We start from the raw sequence: 23,811 nt of genomic DNA on the forward strand, positions 1-23,811 counted from the left end.
TTTTTTCTCTTTTGTCTCTTTAGGGCCTCCCCTATGGCAAACGGAGGTTCCCAGGCTAGGGGTCAAATTGGAGCTGCAGCCACCGGCCTACACCACAGCCATAGCAACCAGGGATCCCAGCCTTGTCTGCAACCTACACCATAACTCATGACAACATCAGATCCTTAACCCATTGAGCAAGGCCAGGGATCAAACCTACATCCTCATGGATACCAGTCAGTTCGTTAACCACTGAGCCACAATAGGAACTCCTCAAATAAGTATCTTCAATGTAACAGGGCCAAAAGCGAACTCGTGATTCTCATTCACCTCTGACTTTTCGGAGTAAAAGATGGCTCCCTGCACATATTTGCTCAGGCTAACATCCAAGTCATCACTAATTTCTCTCTTCTTCTGTTATCTCATGCTCAACCCATCAGCTCTCTCAGCTCTGTCTTAAGCACACCTTGACTTGGACTCTTCTCACAACTGCTACGACCACCCTAGTCCCATGTGCCACTGTCCTTTTCTCTTGGACTGCTTCAGTGTCTTCCTCGCCGGTTTCCAGCTTCCCCTTGGGTCCTTCCCCATAGTCTACTCCCTATGGAAAGTCCAGAAAGATCGCTTAAGATGATGTCACTCCATGTTCAAGACCCTTCAATGGCAACCCTCATTACGATCTACGGTTCTACAGGTCTGGTCCCTGTTTGTCACTCTGCACTCCTTTTTCAGCTCTCCGCCCCTGCTTTCAGCACACTAGCCTTCCTGCTGTGCTTCTGACTGCTGCAGGGTTTTTGCAATTCTGTTCCATGTGCTTGGAACACTCTTCCCACAGATATTCACACAGCCTGCTCTCCTACGGCACTCCAGTTTCTGCTTAGATGTCACCTCGACAGAAGGCTTCTCTGACCATCTTCTCTAAAGTAAGACTCCTGCTTTATTTTGTAGCATTTCTTATTACCTAATATCACCTGATATTCATTTGTTTATTTATTGCCTGTCTTCTGTTTGAAATATTAACAGAAAAGCAGACAATTTGTCTTGCTCTCCAGTTCTTAGAATGGGGCCTGGCACATAGTAACAGTCAATAAATATTTGTTGAGGTTGTAGATAAGTATTATAATGAAAAAAAGGAGAAAGAATAAGTTACAGAATTAGAAGATAAAATCACATTTGATCCTCGACCCAAATAAAAATGCCTATAGTATGAGGCACAAAAATTGACCCTTTTTTTAAAGACTGAACTTCACCACAAGTCAATTTTCCTGACATCAAAGCATCAATGGGGGAAAAACATGATAAAATTGAAGTCATACTAGTTATATTTTTATATGGATTATACCATTAGCAAGAAATCATGTCCTAACTTCCAGGCAAATCGTTTGAGCATGAAATTATTTGCAAAAAGATTTTTTAAATTGCCATTCAAATTACTATTTATTTCAGAAATATTATGAATTTTAAACCATTCTTCAGTGGGAGAACTACGGAAACCAAAGTCCATGGCTTACCTTGGTCTTCAAAAATTGCGATGTTGAATCTCTTTGCTGTTCTACTTCACTGCGTACGTGATTGCAGAAAGCCACGGAGTACTGGCGACTGTAGTAGGGACTGAAGTTTTTGATAACAGCCTCAGTTTTCCCTGGAAAAATATGAACATTAGAATTTAGAAACGTAGCAGCTGTCACAGAATAGACACGGCTCCATCATTCTATGTAACCCCCCCTGGCTCCCCAACACTTCTGCTTCCTAGGAATTTGTTATTAGCCCACATGTCCCGGGAACCTTGATACCTGTGGGTATGGCTTAATCTCTTCCTCCCCTCTGGCATCGTCCTGAGAGACTCTGAGGTCTGTCTGTCCTGTAACCGACTTTCTTCACCTGACATCCACAACCCACTGCCATGGCCATAAACTCAACTACAACCATAGGCCATGGGTGGTTGTAGAACTAGGCCTTAAAATCCTAGTTCTACAACCACCATTTGGACTCATCCTGTTCCCCACTTCGACTTGCTCTTGAGTACCGCTCCCTTCAGCAATTCAGCTCCTTCTACACAGCAGTACAACAGCCCCAGGGCCCACCATTTCAACTCTGCCCACACAATCTCTCAATTTTCTTCACGTCTTAAGGCTCTACTTCTGGTCCTGCTAATCCACACCCCTGGTTAAAATCAACACACTGTTTCTTCTAGTTCTGCTCCTATGTTTCTGCTTTAAAATGTTTTGTCATTTAAAGTATTATGGGAGTTCCTGTCGTGGCTCAGTGAAAAAAAAAATCTGACAAGTATCCATGAAGATGCAGGTTCAATCTCTGTCCTCGCTTAGTGGGTCAGGGATCCAGCGTTGCTGTGAGCTGTGGTGTAACTTGCAGACGTGGCTTGGATCCCACGTTGCTATGGCTGTGGTGAAGGCTGGCAGCTGTAGCTCCAATTTCACCCCTAGCCTGGAAACTTCCATATGCTGCAGGTGCAGCCCTAAAAAGACCCCCCCCCAAAAAAAAGCAATAAATAAAGTATTACATAATTGCCATGGGGTAGAGGTTACAAATTTGGCTTAAGAGTCTCCAAGACCTGAATTCTGGTCCCAGTTCTAGAAAGACAGAGAAGCAAACCAGCTGTTTAACCTCAGCTGTCACTCATCCTCTCCAGGACACAGCATCCTAACTGTAGGAAAATGCTCACTAGTCCATACCTTTCTTGGCATCTACATGACAGCGAAATGTAGCCATGGAAGTACAGCTGCCTCACAACTGTGACCAACAACTATAATACAGTCTCTCAGGACCAGAATAAAATAAAGCAGAGGATTAAGCATGGGGGCGAAGCTTGAGAACTCAAGATGGAGGGAGAAAGGGAGAGTCAGGCGCTAGAATACTCTTGAGCTGTTCAAACTTAACTTTAGAAAGTAGGAAAAGTGCAAAGGCCGGAAAGGAGAAGGAAGGAGAGCTAGGGGAGAAAGGTCAAAGGGGCGATCTGAAGCAGATGCGAAATTCTCACAACCTTTCAAGGACTTGCCATACACAGCGTATAGAAATAAATAGAGGTCCCACTGACTGTTTACAAGTGTTAGTCCTCGGAATAAGATATTAGTTTGAGAAAAAATAAACTTGATATAACATTCCAAAATATTTTAAAATACTCTCATGTGAACTTGGCATAATCTTTGTTTTCAAATTTGATATTACAGTCAACAGAGAAATATTAAAATAAAACATTCAGGCAGAACTTGTTGGAGTTATTACTCACGTACAATGTCAAGTGAGTGACGGGTTCTAACCACACAGATCCAGATACTCAGCATGAGAACCCTTGAATCCAGAGCTGCTGACGTCTATGCCTATGGAATCATTTCCCCAAATACCCACAGAGTATAAATACTCTTCCTTTATGGAGAATTCCACTTTAGCACAGGCATTTAGGTCTCATAATATGTATGAGGGAATTCTTGCTTATTCCTCAATAAAATGACATTTTCTGGTTGTATTTATGAGCTTTAATAATTATTACTTGTAAGGTAATTAGAGACCCACTAATAATAGGTTCTGTAGAAATGCAAATAAAACCTCCTAAAATTTGAATCAGTCATGCTTTTGCTTGCTCTGTGAGCTTATGGTGTTCCTATGAATCAGTATTTGCATAATACTTTAATATATTCAGGCTTTATAACTGTCTAATTGGTTATTATTTTATTAGCTTTTATACAGTGCCTAAGAAATAAAATTCTATAGACTTGTCTATAATTTTCTTCTATAGGCGTGGGACACCTTTGAGAATTCCCACAATGAGAATGAGTCTCACCTCACCGAAACGTATAAACTTGAGTAACAAAATCTGCCCTTTTAGGTCAAAGTAACCACTATTTACTCTAGCATAAGAGCATCCTGTTAATTTCTGATGCTAATTTTTGCACTCTTGCAAGCACTTGGGTTTAAATAAAAGGAGGTGGATGTCATTTTATGATGAGCTCTACAAAGCCTTGAAACCTGACATCCTGCCACATCACCAAGCCTCCCTCAAGGATGCCCTGCTTCTACTGAGATTCCATGATGCCACCACTCCCTCCCAATGAATGAGAAAAATGCTTCTGTGATTCAAACATCTGCATAGGGTACCATCAACACAGCATCCACCAGGGAGCACTTATGAAAAAGAGATTATAGCTTCCTTGGGTAATTAACTCAATGACTTGTTCAAAATGTGAATAAAACAGCTAACAACATCACAAGTTCTAGGAAGAACCTAAAGCCATTTCCAAAACGTATCTAGAATTTAGATTAAGTAATCTAAACCCAAATAAAGGGGTGCTCAGTGTAGGGATCTTGACAATTTGAGAAAAGCCAAGTGTTGGGGCAAAATATCACTATAATTAGGAGGATGGACTCTGGAGTCAGACAGACAAGGGTTTGAATCCCATCTCTGCTACTCATTAGTAGTGGAACTTCACACCAATTACTTTCCCTCATATAAAATGAAGCCAGCAAGAGTGGCAATCTCAGGAATTAAGAAGATATTATATTACTCCACCATAGCAAAGAATGAACCACTGCGGCAATGTGGCTAGACCTAGAGAATATTATGCTTAGCGAAATGTCAGATAGACAAACACTATCTGATATCACATATACGTGGAATCTAAAAAAATGATACAAATGAATGTATATGCAAAACAAAAACAGACTCACAGATATAGAAAATGAACTTGTGCTTACCAAAGGGGAAAGGGAAGAGGAGGGACAAATTAGGGGTATGGGATTTATAGACTGCTGTGTATAAAATAGATAAGCAAGCAGGATATACTATATAGCTCAGGGAATCATGCTCAATATTTTATAAAGGAATATAATCTGCAAAAATATTGAATCACTTGGCTGTAACCTAAAACTAACACAATATTGCAACTCAACTATACTTTTAAAAAAAAAAGAGTAGCAATCTCACAATGTTGTCATAATTGCATGAAACAATGTAATAAAGTGCTCAGCACTGCATTTGGCACATGGTAAGTGTTTGGCAATCCCTAGTAATTAAATTAATGATGAAGCACTGAAGCCAACCACCCTGGGAAGGTCCTTAAGTTGAACCAAGGACTCAAGGTGAAGCCAAAAGCAAGCTGTGTATTTAACTCTTTAGCTGGAGCCATCCTGTCTTGCCGCATACAGAACAGCCATCCCACTCACTACAAGCTCAAAACGAACATAACCTACATGTTCACAGATGTTTCAGGAATACTTATAGTATGTAAGAGTCCCTCAATGTAATTTAAAACCAAATGAATCAAACATTAGCCTAAATGAGCCAAAGCAAAAAATGAATTATACCTTCCATCACTTTCTGTATCCCTATTACTCTGTCCCCCATCGTTCCATTCAAAATAATGAGCTATAAGACAGACTTTCTTTTCTGGGTTACATTGAGCCCCTCTCTCTGAGCCTCAATTTTCTGACCTGTAAAATGGGGTCACCAAGACACTATTTTTACAGGTTTTGTGATGATTCAGTGAGATATTCTGCAGTTTAGAAAGTACCTAGAGCAGTGTCAGACACTTTAGCTACTCAACAAATTTTGACTAGTATCGCTATTATGTAATATTACACGGTGGAAGCATTCAAATAAGTGAATCCACCCACAGGCACCACATAAAATCACTTCAGCTTAAACTGTCTTATTTCCACAGTTTTCAAAATTCTTGACTATTGAATTGCATTCCTCTCCACCCCCAGAATTAAGTATCACATTCACTTTCCTAAATTGTAACCCACAGGGCCAGGTCTTTCTCTAAAAGGAAGTTACTCAGTAATACAAAGATTAGAACCACAAAGGGCTTCTTCCACATTTTCTTAAACCAGCATTTTTGGCACATGCATATTTCTTCTAATCCTACTCAATTACTGCAGCCTGCCCATTGTGTTGGTACAGTTGACCTGATCAGGCTGCTCCTAACATCGCCCTTTAGTGATGACTAAAGTTAAAAGAAGCCTCCTTGGCAGCTCTGTTCACAACGCTTAGCTCCATTCAGCTTTGGAAAAGTACGAAAAGCATCTTCCATTCAGCTTTGGAAAAGTACGAAAAGCATCTTCTCTCCTTTTTCAAACCATTTGAATTCATACAGGTTCCAAAACTCAGACTTAGTTGAGTCCTTTTCTCTTGCTCCCATATTCAATCATCAAACCTTATCATTTCTCTTTCCACAGTATGTTTTGAATCCATCTCCTTTTCCCCACCCCAGCCACCACACTTTCAATCAAAGAACAAAGAACTTTCTAGTTCTCAGTTCTGAAAGAGGAACAAGAAAGTCAAAGCCAAAGTGGGAGAGGGGAGTGCCACTGCTGATACAGAGATCCTGGAGGATTAAGGGAGAAAGCCAGAACTTGGTCTGTGTGTCACAGGCAGATTCTAGGAAGCGGCCAGAGTGAGTCCAGAGCTGATGGAGCAAAACAGGAGAGGCTGAATCGTAGCTGGCCCACTCAAGAGAAAGCCAACGTGAGTTATCGAGGCCCAGATGTTAGAGTGGGGAACTGTCCTTCAGAACCAAGTCTTGCCATTAATATTCCCAGGTAACTCTTTTGAAAGCCTTCAGAGGCACATCACATAGTGACAGAGCCATAATCCTCGGGGTTTGACCTGACAAATTTCATTTGACATGTTGTTGCAAGATCATGTTACTTCCGCTGTAAAACTCTTCAACGGTTCCCCATTGCCTAGAGTAGTAGCCACTTAGCTGGCACCAAATGCCCTGTGATCTGGCTTCAACTGTCTTGCTTCCCTCCTCTCCTACTCAAACGAACCCTTCTTCTCCCCTCTACGTGCCCACGCCTTCACCCCTCCTCCCTCCCTCTCTTCCAGCCCACATGACAATCCTAACCCAAGAAACTTTTTCGGCTCTCCCCACCTGGAAACACTCACCTTCTTCTGAATTCTCCCAAAACTGTGCACCACTTTTGCTACAGCTGTTTAAATATAGCTTATCTCTCCTCCAAAAGTATACAACATTTATGTACTCAGCAAATACTTGTTGAATGAATGAAAGAATGGCTATGTAAATATTTAAGAATAAAGCAAATTATAGTGCATCATAATCCTGCCAGTTCCCCAGGAAAGGAGAAAGGTCCCGTTCTCAGCTTGAATATTTATTATTAAAAATATGCACTCTCATAGCTCAATTTTTTTGTTGTTGTTTTTTAAAAAAAGAATCTGACTCTTACAAGTTAATTCCTTTTAAGCTATTAGGCGAATTTTCCCCTGGGAATTGTATGTAGGGAACTATTTACAAACAAATATTTTCCTTGGTTTGCATTTCTTGACCAGTTTGTAGACATGGGAAATATACAACGGTCTAAGTAAAACTTATATGAAGTCTTCTCATTCTAGAAGGTTCTGTGTCAACATTCCAGTTCTGCAGAAGTTTATTTCAATTCTATTCTGTATCAGCGTTTTTTTCCTTTGAAAGATACTATTTATAGTGGATTATTCCTAGTTCAACCATCCTTCTTAGTGTTAAAACAACTATGATGTATTTAAAAGTATTTCCCAAAATATTCAGATTCCATCCTGTTTCAATCACTTTCGGAAATGTAGCTCATAAGTACAGCAAGATACAAAAAATCCAAACATTATTTTTGCTATATTTCCTTCTTATCTTTTTCAAATTATTTTTTAATAGTCGAGATTATTATATTTTGTATCCAGTTGTATTTACTTAACACTTCACCTTCAGTTTTTCTCATAATAACTCACAAAAACATCACAACATTCAGATGTTACATTTTTACTGTTACTATGAAGAGGGAAAATACAGAATGTTTTTTTTAAAAAGAGGTTTATTTTAACAAAGTGGCTGTTTCCTGGGAAATGAAGCAAATTGTATGAGAAGAGAGTTAACAAGGACTTTGGCACAGTTTCTTAAAACCTGTTGAGGTTTCAGGTGAAGATTAATTTGGGAGAATGAGAGAAGTAGCTCTAAAAATAAAATATTTTTAATATTTATAAAACAGAGTATAATAATATCCACTATTATTTATTCTCCCCAGCATTTCTCAGCTTCTACAAGTTTTAAAATCCTGATGAATTATAACATCAGCTTGAGTCTCGGGTTTCTAAGCACCATCACTTTGCACCTTAGGGTGGAGAAGTCGAAATCCCAACTCACAATACAAAGGTGCAAAAATCTAATTACACAGAATAATGCCCAAGGACTCTCTCTTTCTTCTGGTAAGTGCCTTAGAGAATGAGGAGAAATTGGATTCTCCGTAATTGAACTAAATGATATTTTTTTTAAGCACATTTATTATTGGTGCTTGAGTGACAGGTTTTGTTGTTTTGTTTTTGTTTTTTAACACCCTACAACAAAAATTCTTCATAGGCAGCCTTGATGCCAGTAGGTCCCCGCATCCTACCTGGCAGAAACTCCGCTATGAGTTAAAAATCAGACACATATACCAACTGAAGTTCTCTGTGATTTACCTCAGATATTAATCCACAGAAAAGAAACACATACTTATGCTCCCAAGAGCTTATATTAAATACAACAGAGTTAAGCCAGGACCTTCGCTGGACTCAGAAAGCATCTGGACGGAAAGCAGACATGCTTAGGAACAAAAGTAGAACAGTTTCTTCATTTCTAAAACTCACGCTCATAGACACCCTAAATTCCGAGTTAGGTTTGCTGTACTTGCCCTTAGACTGTTAGAGACCCTCATCTTTTTTTCCAGGCCCTTATCTAAAAGCAGGCACAGTATCTTTAATATGATCATGAAGCTTAGCCCAATATGGGCATTCAATGAATCCACATGTGCTTACAAATGCCATGTCAGAGGCCAGGAACCAGCTCTAACTGGTGAGGCAGAAGCAAAAATGTTTTCTAGAAGTGATCACAGCCACCCAAATAAAGTTTTCCATCTGCACTATGTATTTAGAAGAACAATACTTTCACAGGTTCCTATAAGTAAGAGAAATGGGAGGAGCTATATAAGGGAGGAAAAACACTACCATTTGATGTGACAATTCCCAGTACTTTATTCTATGGAAAAATAAAAACCCTAATGTGGTCAGCTATTCTAAAGCACAGCTCTTTAGAACTCTAGGACCTCAAGTCTGGTGCTCTCTTTTTTAAGGGAAGAAACTAACAGTACTGTTAGAAAAATATGTATGCCTGTACTTTTATGCATACCTTTTTCTTGAGCCATAACTAGATGGAAGCTAGCTTTACATTTTCATCCATTTCATTTGGGAAAAGTGCTTAGAAATTCTCAAGATTATTCTGCCATTACCTCACAGCATGCCTCCAATTTCGTCATGACACATCTGATGAAAATAAATCTTGTTTATATTTCCCCTTCCCTAAATTGTTTAATCTCCCTCAAGGAAGCTGCAGATTGGCTATCTTTTCATTACAAAAAGGAGAGGGTAAAGTGTGAAAAAGAAAATCAAACCAGTGTGATACAGATACTTTTTCAGAAAGCATCACAAGAACTATGATTTCAGGAGGAATACAAACATTTTTGCCCATTAAACAACTTTCTGGTTTTGAATATAAAACTGAAATGCAGAAACTGAAAAAAAAAAAAAAGAAATTCCCTTTGGTCTTTTTGAGTCTAATTATGGTTACTAATTTTTGGCACTTTTATCAGAAAGGCTCTCAGATTATTCCAAAATTCTGAAAATAATCTTTGCTTTGAGATTTCAGCCATGCAAATGAACACAACGTGCACCTTAAAAGAAGTCAGGCCAGACTGAAACCAGGCAATACGCTTAGGAAGGTCAGTGATTCCCCTTCCAATATAATAGGTTTGCCAGTGTCTCCTCCAGATTCTCTTATTTTTCTGAATATGTCCGTTCTTTTTTATTTCAATATACTTTTCTTCTTTCTGCACCGAAGCATGTCTGTTTGAAATGCTTTCTGAATAGTCCTTTCTTTTTTATTTCAATATACTTTTCTTCTTTCTGCACCGAAGCATGTCTGTTTGAAATGCTTATGTTCAAGCTTTCAGCCTATGTTCAAGAATTAATGCCTTTAATGTAAACAAAAATGTCTAAAAGAACTGTGTTGGAGCTCAGATATGCTTGTGTTTTGTTAGTCTGGGGAGATGGGTAACAATAAGGAGTAGACTTTGCTAATAAATGAAAGGTGGCGGGAGTTGCTTTTGTGGCTCAGTGGGTTAAGAACTCAACTAGTATCCATGAGGTTGCATGTTCAATCCCTGGCCTCACTCAGTGGGTTAAGGATCCGGTGATGCCATGGCTGTGGTGTAGGCTGCAGACGCAGCTTGGATCCTGCATTGGCTGTGATATAGGCTGGCAGCTATTGCTCTGATTGGATCCCTAGCCTGGAAACTTCCACATACCACAGGTGCAGCCCTAAAAAGCCAAAAAAAAAAAAAGAGAGAGAGAGAGAGGGAGAGACAGAGAAAATGAAAGGTGACATTATTCGGTTTGGGAAGGTCCAGGAAAACTTTGTAAACTATTCAACACACTGAAGACCCACTGACTTGTTGAAACTATATACAAGGTATATAAAGTACTCATGAGTGAAAATTAGTTTAGCACATTCTAACTTATCCTCACAAGAATGGCAGAACTGCCAAAATGGTTCTGACTCCTGTCCACTTGATTCAGTCAGACACTGAGTCCTCTGAATACAATTTTCTTGATGACAACTCAAACACCTGCACTAATAAAGTTTGACCTAGAACAGCCCCAAAAACTCATCACATAGTCACATTCTGATTTTTTGACTATGTAATGTGCATTAGTAAAAAATTAACCAAAAGCTATTGTATGTGATGCTCTCTAAAAACAGAAACAGAAAAAACCCACCCTAACTCCCTACAGTACTATCTAGCTAGTACCTGGTTTATTTAAAGTCACCCATTTTTACTATGAGAATTACTCTTCCATAATGTGAATTCACATGGCACTTTATAAAAGTGATAGAACCTCATAAGATTAACTTTGCTCAGGGAGGAGTTCCTGCTGTGGCTCAGTGGGTTTAAGAACCTAATACAGTGTCAGTGAGGATGCAGGTTCGATCCCTGGCCTCGCTCAGTGGGTTAAGGATCTGGCCTTGCTAGAAGCTGCAGTATAGGTCACAGATGTGGCTTGGATCCAGTGTTGCTATGACTGACATGTCATTGCCATGAGCTGTGGTGTAGGCCAGCAGCTGCAGCTCCAGTTCGACCCCTAGTCTGGGAACTTCCATATGCCACAGGTGTGGCCCTAAAAAAAAGAAAAGATTAACTGCTTGAAGTCCAAGCCTCACTCACTCTAAACTAGCATTATATGCACCAAGGGAATTAAATATGAGGTAGAACTGTAAATAATTGAGACCACCTTCCACGATACACCTGCAAAAGCAACTTGTGTTCATGGTGGCAGCAGACGTGCCAATGTCAGCCACATTCCAATTTCCATATGTTGATGAAAAAACCAAAGAGTACAGACTCACAGAGCTGGATGGGCGCATAACAGTCACTTCCAATCCTCTCCTATTTCGGATCAAGAAACTGGCCCATGCACAAAAATAGTTGGTAATAATACAGTTATGAAAATGTTAATAAATTAATGTCAATGTTTTTGAGTTTTCCTCTACATTAATAATACCCTGGGAGTTCCCTTGTGGTGCAGCAGGTTAAGGATCTGGTATTGTCACTGCAGTGGCTTAGGTCACTGCTGTGGCATGGGTTCACTCCCTGCCCTAGGAACGTCCATGTGCTGTGAGTGTGGCCAAAAAAATACTACACTGATTTCTATGGAGGAATTCAAGCACTTTCTTTTGTTAATGGAGGAATGTAAGTACATTTTCGTAATGGAAACCACTTTGTCAAGAAGCCTTGTGAAATGATCTTAAATTCAGGTCAAAAGACATTGCTGGAGTTCCTGTCATGGCTCAGCAGAAACGTATCTGACTGGCATCCATGAGGATGCAGGTTTGATCCCTGACCTTGCTCAGTGGATTAAGGATCCGGTGTTGCTGTGAGCTGTGGTGTAGGTCACAGATGCAGCTTGGATCCCACTTTGCTGTGGCTGTGGCATAGGCCAGCAGCTACAGCTCCAATTCAACCCCTCTCCTGAGAACCTCCATATGCCATGGGTACGGCCCTAAAAAGACAAAAAAAAAAAAAATGTTGTTATGTTAATTTAATGTGTTAATTTTAGTGTCCTTTGGTGTTTATATGCTTAAACATTATTCAGGATGTGTCTTTGAAGGTTTCTGGACAAGGTTAGTATTTGAATAGTATTTGAATAGGTCAAGCATGGACTATCATATTACCCTATGTTGGTGGGCCTTGTCCAGTCAGTTGAAGGCCTAAGTTGAACCAAAAGGCTGAGTAAGAGGGAATTTCCTCCTGCCTGTCTTGAGCTGGGAAACTGGTCTTTCCTGGCCTCTGGACTTTGAAACATCAGCTTTTCCTGGATCTCTAGCCTGCTGACTTTCAATTTGGAGCTGTACCATCAGCTCTTCTGGATCTCTCATTTGCTGACCTCAGATCTTGGGACTTGTTGGCCTCGATTGTGTGAGCCAATTCTTTTTTTTAAAACATCTCTCCTGACTCTCTCTCTCTCAGCCTGACTAATACAGATATAATCAACTGAAGTACATTATTGAGTTCCAACATAATTATAAATTTATTTCATTTATTATATATTAAACTGTTGGTCAACAAGTTAAAAGCAATGCAAATGTCTAGGGCCTCAATGTAATGAGTTCTAAATTTATCAGTAGAATCAGCATGCCAATGTGTTTCAGAATACTCTCTGAAACATATGGAAAGGTATTTAAATCATTCCATGAAGTGAGTTATGAAGGACACCCAAAGCATCTGGCTCAGGTTCATCCAATTGGCAGAGGTTGCCAGCAAGAAGGCAGAGATGCAGGAGCACTCTGGGCACAGGGGAAATGAGTTGACCTTATCTGAGTAGCCCTTAATCTCATTCAGGTGTTCCAATTAAGTGGCATCACTGTCTCAATTAAAGCAGCAGTCTTTGCTGGCTAATACCATAAAGCTCCCTGGGAAATGCACTAATTAGGTAGATTTTCTTATCTACTGACTAAGAATCTGTTTTGCACCAAATCAAGGTTCAAAGGTACTGCTATGGACCAACCCATCATTTGCAGGATATTTGAAATATCTTTTCCAAAGTTCCTCTGGTCTCTTCTCTGTATCCTACTTTAAATGAACCATGAAGCATGTTGAATCACAGAACACCAATAACAAGGGTTTTGTATATGTGTGTATTTTAATCATGAACCATTTCAACATAGTGAATAGTAAAGTGAACAATATACATTCCCACAATCCATTTAAATAAAATTCTAACATTATCCCATGTTTATCCCCAAAAATTTTAAACAAAATTTGTTGTATAGCCCCCTTTTACCCTGCCCTCAGCATTAGTAGGCACAAACTACGCTCAACGTGATGTCTATTCCTTTAAGTCATCTTAGACTCTTGCTACATGCATATGTATCCATATAAAACTAATAGCACTGTTGTGCATATTTTCAAACTTGGTTCTACCTGTCATTCAGTAGCTTGATTTTTTCACTCATATTATGGCAGAGAGAGAGGTATTCTATATTATATACATATCTATGATATTTAATTCTAGCTTATTCATTTTAACTGCTAGCCATACTTCTAACATATATGACACTTTATTTATGTCCTTGTTGATGGACCTCTCATTTTGCTCTTATAATCAATGCTGATGGCAGTGTTTATGGTGCAAATACATAAGAGCGTCACTAGAATGAGTGTCTAGAATTCTGGGGCAAAATGTAAGCACCTTTACCTGCACTTGGTATTGCAAAATTTTCCTCCAAAGTGTCTGTACAACACACATGCCACTAGCTGAGTATGAACGTTTCCTCCTCCCACATCCTTAGACACTCGAGGAATTGCCCCACTTACACATCTATGTTTACGTTGATGTGTGAAAAATGGTGCCAATTTACATTTACCAGATTACTATTGAGTGAGCATCTTCTCATACATGTATTGGCCATTCAGGTTTCATTTTGTTTTGTTTTTTGTCTCTTTTTTTTTTTTTTTCTGTCCCGCGGCATATGGAGGTTCCCAGGCTAGGGGTCTAATCAGAGTTGTAGCCACCGGCCTACACCAGAGCCACAGCAACACGGGATCCAAACCACGTCTGCAACCTATACCACAGCTCGTGGCAACGCCGGATCCTTAACCCACTGAGAAAGGCCAGGGATCAAACCCGCAACCTCATGGTTCCTAGTTGGATTCATTATCCACTGACTCACGACAGGAACTCTCAGATTTCCTATTCTGTGAATTCATACCCACTCCTCATACGTCTTTTTACTGATGTTTATTAATTTTCACTGTGAATCCTTCTCAGATATAAACATTGCAGTGTTTTTCCCCAACCTCCAGCTTGCCTTTTCCCATTGATTATAGTGTTGAACAAAAGTTTTTAAGTTTATTGGAGTCAAATTTAACTATCCTATTCTCTCTGGTTTGTAATGTGAATGTCTGGTTTAGGACATTTTTCCTTATTATTTTCTTTGTAAGGATGTTTTCCTAATTGTCTTCTAAATGTGCTTTAGCCTTAAACTTTTACAACCTGGAATTAACTTTTGTGTAAAATATGATTTAGGAATCCATACTTTTTTACACAAATAACTCTTTATTCCAGCACTATTTATTGAATAGTCCATATTTCTCCCAGTATGTATAGCCACCTCGATAATGTATCAAGTTTCCATATTTGAATGGCTTGTTTTTGCACTCCCTACTGAGAGCCATTTGTCCATTGTCTGTCCCTGTGCCATTAGTACCATGCTGTCTTAATTAGTGTAGTGTTGTAAATAAGTCACAATATCAGGAGAGTAAAGTCTTCCACTTGGTTCCTCTTCAAAGTTTCTTAGATATTCTCCAGCCAACATTCTTTCACATGAATCTATGGTGCATTATGTCAAATCACATGGTAAAACAATGTTGGAATTTTTTAGACTAGCAATGAATTTGTGATTATTATGAGGCTAGCTGGTAATTTTACAATATAAGGAGATCTTTCCATCTAAGACTACTGCTACCCCACATGGCACTTACATGCAAACTAGGAAAAGGTACCCATTCCTCAGGACAGATACAGGCAGCCCTGCATGAGTGGAGAATGCAGCACAGGCTGGATTTTAGCCTCTGCTTGCCTCTCCTGGGTTAGAAACCTTGTGCTGTGACTATCCTAGGCAGAGCCCTGCTTCCATTCATTTGCATGGCATATTTCTTCATTTCTTCAAATCTCCTTTAATGTTCTTCAATAAAATTTCGTCATTTTTATTCATAAAGATTTTTGCATATCTTTGTTAGATTTATTTCTAAATCCCAATTTCATATAGATTTTCTTGCTCTTATGAATAGAATCTTTTTTTCTTTTATACTTTCTTTTTTTTCTTTTTTCTTTTTTTTTTTTGTCTTTTTGCTATTTCTTTGGGCCACTCCCGCGGCATATGGAGGTTCCCAGGCTAGGGGTCTAATCAGAGCTGTAGCCACCGGCCTACGCCAGAGCCACAGCAACGCGGGATCCCAGCCGCGTCTGCAACCTACATCACAGCTCACGGCAACGCCGGATCGTTAACCCACTGAGCAAGGGCAGGGACTGAACCCGCAACCTCATGGTTCCTAGTCGGATTTGTTAACCACTGCGCCACGACGGGAACTCCTCTTTTATACTTTCTAATTGGTTATTACTAGCTCTTAACTTTTACATGTTTGATCTATATCTAGGAACTTTTAAAAACTTTCCAAATTAATTTATCTTTAAATTATCTTGGATTCTCTATGTACTCAATCATATACTCTGCAACAAACTTTAAAAATTCTCATTCTCACTTCACACAGGTTTGCATTCTGGAGTTGATTAAATCTGAACCTGAAGCCACATTTAATTCTATGTAGGAATTATATCAAATGAGTTATATCAGTTTAGAAAATGTTTTTATGCTCCTGTTCAACACATCTGGAAAATATATGGATAGAGTAAATAGGTTTTGTTTGACATTTTTGCCCCCATCTATAATTAGTTCATTATTAGTTTAAAACACTAAGATTTGTGTTTCACTAAGAGTTCATTAAATTAGTATGGTTCAGTCTGAGTCCCTATACATTTAACCATAAGTCATCATTTTAAAATAATTTTTGTAGCCAGTACAATGTATTTTTGTTTTTGTTTTTAGGGCCACACCTGTGGCATATGGAAGTTCCCAGTCTAGGGGGCAAACTGGAGCTGTAGCTGCTGGCCTACACCACAGCTCATGGCAATGCCAGATCCTTAATCCCCTAAACTGGCCAGGAATCAAACCTGCATCCCCTGGATACTAGTCAGGTTCATTACTCCTGAGCCATGATGGGAACCCCCTGTATTCTTTTTTAAATTAAGAGATCTAGGAAATTTGGGGGTTAAAAACAGTTCCCATAGACTTACATAGGTACTATAGAAATACTACAACATACAGTAGTATTTTTCAATTTTTCATATTTTAGTAAAATAATATAATATTTGGAGGAGTGGTCGCAATGGATAAAAACCAAGTCTGAAAGGCAGTATGATTTCCGAAAAAGAGGTAGACAGATTGTGGTGCTGATGTCCAAGCAGGTTAAAAAGTAATTGGATTTTACACTTATAATTGCCTTTCCAGCCAATCCAACAAATAATCAGCTCTTTTTATGTTTAAGGTCCTTCCCAGGTACTACACCTGTTAAAGCCAAGTAAGAAAAGAGCACACAGCCCAGAAAAGAGGTATACATGTAGTTGTATTCAGATGACTATGACCTACGGAAGACCATGAGAAGCACTAAAAGAAAAGCAGCAGAAACATAGTTTCTGGCTTCATGAAGGAGGGCTATTCAATTGGACCCTTTAAGAGTTTTTAGGTTTTGGGGGAGTGAAGTGGAGATGGTGAGATTATCAGCTGTGAGTTTTGCACTCCCTGGACATTACATGAAGCTGTAGGGCACTGCTATGTTGTACACCTAGATATCTCCCAAAAAGAGATCCTTGGGCCCAGAGTGCTCCCTAGGAGGGACGGTTGCTCAACCCTCCTAGGATCAGAATATATGGCAACAAGGTGCTGATGAGCATGTACAGGGAGAGCTAGAGCACTGTTCAATTAATAGATTAATCATAATAATAGTAATAATACAGCATCCTAAACCTTAATGTTATTAACTTAGCTAATATGCTTTTTTTTTTTTTTCTTTTTTGGCCACCCCATGGCATATGGAGTTCCCTGGCCAGAGATCAGAGCCAAGCCTCAGTTGCAAACTATGCCGCAGCTGCAGCAACACCGGATCCTTTAAATAGCTGTGCCAGGCCAGGGATGGAACCTGGAACCTGCATCCTGGCGCTGCAGAGATTCCAGGGATCCCTTTATGCCACAGCGGGAACTCCTAATATACCTATTTTACATTAGAGCAATTAAGGCAGAGAAGAAATGCTTATAGTTTGGGAAAAAGTAGAAATTGAATTGTTTTGAATCCTGTACATCTCAGAAATAGAATTCTGAGGATCAAATGAATAATTCATGTAAAGCACTTGATAAAGTGCCCGGTACATTATAAGCTCTCATTAATTAGTAGTAAATATTTGAACAAGTGCCATTAAAAATGTGAAATGATTTTTCTAGTCCCCATTGGCCTTGAATGATTTCTTTTCTTTTCTTTCTTTCTTTCTTTCTTTCTTTCTTTCTTTCTTTCTTTCTTTCTTTCTTTCTTTCTTTTTCTTTCTTTCTTTCTTCCTTCCTTCCTTCCTTCCTTCCTTCCTTCCTTCCTCTCTTTCTCTCTTTCTCTCTTTCTCTCTTTCAAGGGCCACAGGTGCAGTATATAGAGGTTCCCAGGCTAGGGGTTGAATCGGAACTGGAGTTGCCAGCCTACACCACAGCCACAGAAACACGGGATCTGAGCCACATTTGCAACCTACACCACAGCTCAAGGCAACGTTGGATCTTTAACCCACTGAGCGAGGCCAGGGATCGAACCTGCGACCTCATGGATACTAGTCGGGTTCAGGAACTCCCAATGATTTCTTTTTTATCACTCACTTTATTTTTAATTGTGTTTATTTTACTAAAAAGGTAATATTCATATAGTTCAAAAATAAAATATCAAGGATATATTTTGAGATACATTCCTCCTACCCCATCCTTCTCCATTCCATTTCTGCCTGTCTCTTAAATGCAATCACTTTTATTAATTCCTTGTATATCTTTCCAGTGTATGTGTGTATATATATGTGTGTGTGTATTATTTTTACCTGTTTATTACACAAAGGTTAGCATGTTTATACACTGCTTTGAAACTTGCTTTTTCATTTAACAGCATATCCCAAAGGCTTTTCAATGTCAATACACAGAAAGTGTCCTCATTCCTTTTTTTTAGCTTGCACAGTATTCCACTGTATAGATGAACCAGATATTTAATTTGATGATTCTTGAAGTGTGGGCCCTGGACCAGCTTCATCAGTATCACTTAAAAACTTGTTAAAAATGCAGATTCTCAGGCCCAGCTCCAGACCTACTGAATCAGAAAATTTGGGGAACCAGCAACCTGTGTTTTAATAAGTCCTCCAAGTGATTCTGATGCACAGTGAAGTTTAAAACCACCTGTTTATTCAGTGACCTATTGATGGATACTTGAACAGTTTCCTTTGTCTAGTATAAGCCAAGGAAAGTCAAGAATCATCTTGCTTAAGCAAGAATATACATTAGAATGTAACACTGTACAATCTCCTAAAAGAGAAGTGGTAAATGGCAATTGCAAATAACACACTGTTTACACTGTCTTGTTACAGTTTAGGCGCATCATTTCTTTTATATACATTGCAGAGAGGTTCCCAGGCTAGGGGTTGAATCGGAACTGGAGTTGCCAGCCTACACCACAGCCACAGAAACACGGGATCTGAGCCACATTTGCAACCTACACCACAGCTCAAGGCAACGTTGGATCTTTAACCCACTGAGCGAGGCCAGGGATCGAACCTGCGACCTCATGGATACTAGTCGGGTTCAGGAACTCCCAATGATTTCTTTTTTATCACTCACTTTATTTTTAATTGTGTTTATTTTACTAAAAAGGTAATATTCATATAGTTCAAAAATAAAATATCAAGGATATATTTTGAGATACATTCCTCCTACCCCATCCTTCTCCATTCCATTTCTGCCTGTCTCTTAAATGCAATCACTTTTATTAATTCCTTGTATATCTTTCCAGTGTATGTGTGTATATATATGTGTGTGTGTATTATTTTTACCTGTTTATTACACAAAGGTTAGCATGTTTATACACTGCTTTGAAACTTGCTTTTTCATTTAACAGCATATCCCAAAGGCTTTTCAATGTCAATACACAGAAAGTGTCCTCATTCCTTTTTTTTAGCTTGCACAGTATTCCACTGTATAGATGAACCAGATATTTAATTTGATGATTCTTGAAGTGTGGGCCCTGGACCAGCTTCATCAGTATCACTTAAAAACTTGTTAAAAATGCAGATTCTCAGGCCCAGCTCCAGACCTACTGAATCAGAAAATTTGGGGAACCAGCAACCTGTGTTTTAATAAGTCCTCCAAGTGATTCTGATGCACAGTGAAGTTTAAAACCACCTGTTTATTCAGTGACCTATTGATGGATACTTGAACAGTTTCCTTTGTCTAGTATAAGCCAAGGAAAGTCAAGAATCATCTTGCTTAAGCAAGAATATACATTAGAATGTAACACTGTACAATCTCCTAAAAGAGAAGTGGTAAATGGCAATTGCAAATAACACACTGTTTACACTGTCTTGTTACAGTTTAGGCGCATCATTTCTTTTATATACATTGCAGATGTTTGAGGCCAGCCTGGAAACCAAACCAACAGTTGTAGCATTGTTTTTATAGGAAAAGACCTTCCAAAATCCAAATCAGATTAGAACTGAAACGTTTGAAATACTTGTGTGTCTAGATATGAGAAGAGAAATTGTTATTTCCACGCTGCAAAAGGGAAACATTTAAAAAGGAGATTCTCTCTTGAACAAGGTGAACTTCTGAGGTTGACTGAATGTAGATCAGAGGTGGACTGCTCCCGTGGAGGCAAATTTGGCTTATTGTGCCATGAGATTCATGGTTGTCATCGGTATACATCCCCCCAGGTATGTCACCATTTGAGGTTTACACCTAGCATTCGGAGGGCTCATTTGGTTTCAGAGCTAATACCCAAAATGAGACTTCTGGGGTTTCAGACATACATGAAGAAGGCTGGTTTGGTCTCCGCACTGAGGAGATCCTCAGGCCTTTCCCTTGGGCAGATTCTGCTGAACAAGACCGAATTTACAGTGGCAAAAATTTCTATTTCAGAGAGGTGTGCAGCCAAATCCCTATTAAGTTGTTTCCACTACTTATTCATCATACGACCATAGGCAAGTTACTTTATCTCCAGTGCAGTGTCATTTAATAAGACATTCTGCCATGATGCAGATGCTCTACATCTGTTCTATGTCCTATGCAGCTACTACTCACCTTAGACTACTGATTACTTGAAAGGTGGCCAGGGTGGCTGAGAAACTGAAGAACATTTCAGTCACTAGCAGTTAACTTTAACAGCCACACAAGGGTAGGGTAACCATGCTGAGTAGTGCAACTCTAGATGGTCTTCATGGCTTCATCTCAAAAATGGGGATAAAAATCACCTATGTCAGTGTTTTCCATCATCTTTCTGGTCATAAGATTCTGCTAGGCTGCCTGAGGAAGGGAGGAAGGAAGGAAGAGGAAAAAGAAAAGAAAAGAAAGAAAGGGGGAGGGAGGGAGGAAGCCCCTGTAAATTACATTTCCTACCTCAAACCTACTGAATCAGAATGTACTCAAGAAAGATTAGAGATGTGTACTTTCAATATCTTCTTCCAGTTGATTCTTATGATCAGACCAATGTGGGTTATTTAATAGCATCATAACGAAGAGTAAATATGGATATTTGTAAGCATGAGCCAGATGCCAGATGCTCACTGCAAATTTTGACTTTTATTTTACTATCACAGTAGATGGGAGATAAGCTATGAGCAAAATTGTAAAAGAATTCACTAATTCTTCTTTGCACCTTAAAAATAAAACGAATAAATTCTATCTAACTTGTCCTAAAGCTTCAAAATGAGTTTTTAAGTAAAATATTTAATTTTCAAAATACAACTGGAGGTTGTTTATTTCATCTTATATATAAAATATAGATATTTTATAACATAAATATTTTATCGAATGAACATATAAATGAATAAACTAGGCATATGTGAAAACACTACTCTCTTTTGCCCTCAGCATTCTCTTCTCCACCTTCCTCGTTCATATTTTTTGTCTGTCTCTCTCTTCTTTTAAACCAAATATTCTACTATTCGCCTCCTTCGGCCACTCAGGCACTTTCTCCTCCTGATGCTCCAACCCCTAGAATGCCTCCAAGCTTAACTTTCTGCACTCCCTACCCTAGATCTCTAGGATACCAGAATTTATCCTTTAATACCACAGCCAAGAATATCTTTTATTTTCTTACCTCTAACTATCTTCAAAATCTGCCCCCAACAATTTCTAGCTCTGGATCAACTCCTCTCCCCATTTTCCCAGCTGCTTCTTGCAGGCTTCCCAGCAATATAGAAGACAACCTAGAGCTGTGCATTTGGCCCCACTACAAACAAATGAGCTCTAGTCTGGCCTGGACCCTTCACTATTCAGCAGACTTTTCCTCCTCCTTGGTGATTGCCTCTTCCACTCTCCACAGCAGCTATTACATCTTTGTCATTATCCTCAAACTCCTTCTCCACTCTCCCTTAACTCTCAGACTTCCTCTTTAAAAAAAAAAAAAAAAAGAGGTAATAAGTTTCAATTCCCTCCCATCTACTTCCACATTCATTTCATTGTGAGCCACTTTTCCTCCTTCCTGTCACCCCAACTTCTTCTTCCAGATTCTTTCCCCATCAACTACCTTATTTTCCTTGGATTGTCATTGTGCAAGGGTCTCCACTGGTTTTTACCTCTAAGCCCACAAATACTTTCAAGTCCTGAAGCAACAACAAAACAAAGCAAAAATAAAAATAAAAATAAAAATCCACTTCTGGACCCATCACCTCCTATCTACTTCTTAACTAGCCACTTTCCCCCTTAGAAACACAACCCTACCACACAGGCCATGTGCCCTGATAACTCCTACATGTGTGTCTGCCATCCCACACTCTCCTGAACACAGTCATTTATCACTACCTGTCTCCTGCTAAAGACTCCGCATGGACATCCTTAGAGGCACTTCAACCTTGCTCACTTAACAGATCCACTGTCACCTGAGTGCCTGCAGTAGACATCTCAGTCATCCTTTCTTTCTCTTTTTGGTGCCACAGACACCAAATCCTATCCACTTGACCCTAGGAATCACTCTCAATTGCAGCCCTACTACCTATGACTGTTCAGAACCTCATCTCTTGCAAGAACAATTCCTGGCATGAGCTCTTATCTGGCCTCCTGCCTCTGAATTCTCCTCTTCCAAATTCTCCTCTTCCTTTGCTTCACACCACCAGCAAAGGTAATGTTGTGAAATGCATAACTGATCAATTCCCTCCCCTGAAAAACTATCTTGGGCTCTTCAAGCCCACAGGCCACCTCTCCAGGCTCTCTATCCACAGAGCATGGTGAGCACTCGCTACCTCATGTTCCCCATTCTTACTGAGCACGCGCAGCTTGGACCCTTTGCCTCTACCATTCCCTCTTCCTGAAACCCATAGAACCAAACTCCTATTCATCCTCAAAATCAAACTGAAAACCTACCCTGAGCTTCTCCTGACTTCCCTTTACCCACCACCTCAGTCAAAATTAAATTGCTCCCTTCGTATATTTACAACCCAAGTTGAACCCCCATTTCGCCCCCTTCCACTATAGTATACGGTAGTGTAGTGACTTGTTGACACGCCCTCTCCCCCAGCACAGCAGCTCAGTGAAAACTCCTGAGAACCTAAAGAGATCATCTTTTTCTCCTGAGAGCCTAGAGAGGTCAGTACCAAGCATGTCGTATGCCTTGATAAATATATGGGGAATTGATATTGTAAAGATTAGCTCTATATTCAATGCATTTTCTCTGCCCGTCTTTCCAACATTTACCACCACAGGACTAAGAAAAAAGACAGTGGAAAATTAATTTGGCACACAAATGGAATATTTACACCAACGTTTAAACTTGTAAGTACCTCTAGGATTCTTTAGAAAGCTCCACTCCAAAACTGTTCTGTTTCTTACATATGGTGGGTTTATTTTTCCTTCATTAGAGAACTGGGAAGGCTTCAACGAGATAATAATTTCTCAGCAAAAAGTCACCTTAAAGCAATATGTTTAGCTACGTAATGATTAAGTATGAGACAAATTGAAAAAAAAAATCAGTAATATTAAGTGTTTAGATAGCTGGTACAAACCGGACTGTCCCGACCTGCTGATGAATTAAGCTGACCTGCTTCCAACAGCCTCGGGCTCCAGAAGAGAAGCTCACAGAGGGAGCATTATTTTTTCCCTTTTCTCCAAATCTGATCTGAAGTTTACTGTCCCATTGGGAGCAAGTCATCAAAACCACACATTTACAAAGTTGTGAGATTACGATCATGCTCAAGTGGCACAAAAATACTTAGTGGATTTAATCCCACTCAGGATGGAGGGGGAAAAAAGTCAAGTTTCAACTGTATGAGTGAGTATTAGAAATTCACTACTTATTAGAAAAACAAACCTAAATTTATGCTGGAAATAGTTTTAGGAGACCTTTAAGGAGTAAAGAAGTGAGTTCCATTGTCATTTGTTCTGCCGATTTCTATGAAGGGTT

The 23,811-nt window shown here is 39.4% G+C and overlaps 1 protein-coding gene across 1 annotated transcript in view; it reads right to left on the reverse strand.

The window, feature by feature from the left end:
• FAM129A (protein Niban-like) overlaps window positions 1-23,811 on the reverse strand; it is a 165,087-nt gene that overhangs the window by 97,412 nt on the left and 43,864 nt on the right. Inside the window, exon 2 of the mRNA NM_001243219.1 lies at window positions 1,491-1,621. Coding sequence (NP_001230148.1) covers window positions 1,491-1,621 — 131 coding nt within the window. The remainder of the gene's footprint in view (window positions 1-1,490; window positions 1,622-23,811) is intronic.

The sequence above is a fragment of the Sus scrofa genome, chromosome 9, assembly GCF_000003025.6.
Source record: "Sus scrofa isolate TJ Tabasco breed Duroc chromosome 9, Sscrofa11.1, whole genome shotgun sequence".
In the NCBI taxonomy this organism is placed as follows: Eukaryota; Metazoa; Chordata; class Mammalia; order Artiodactyla; family Suidae; genus Sus; species Sus scrofa.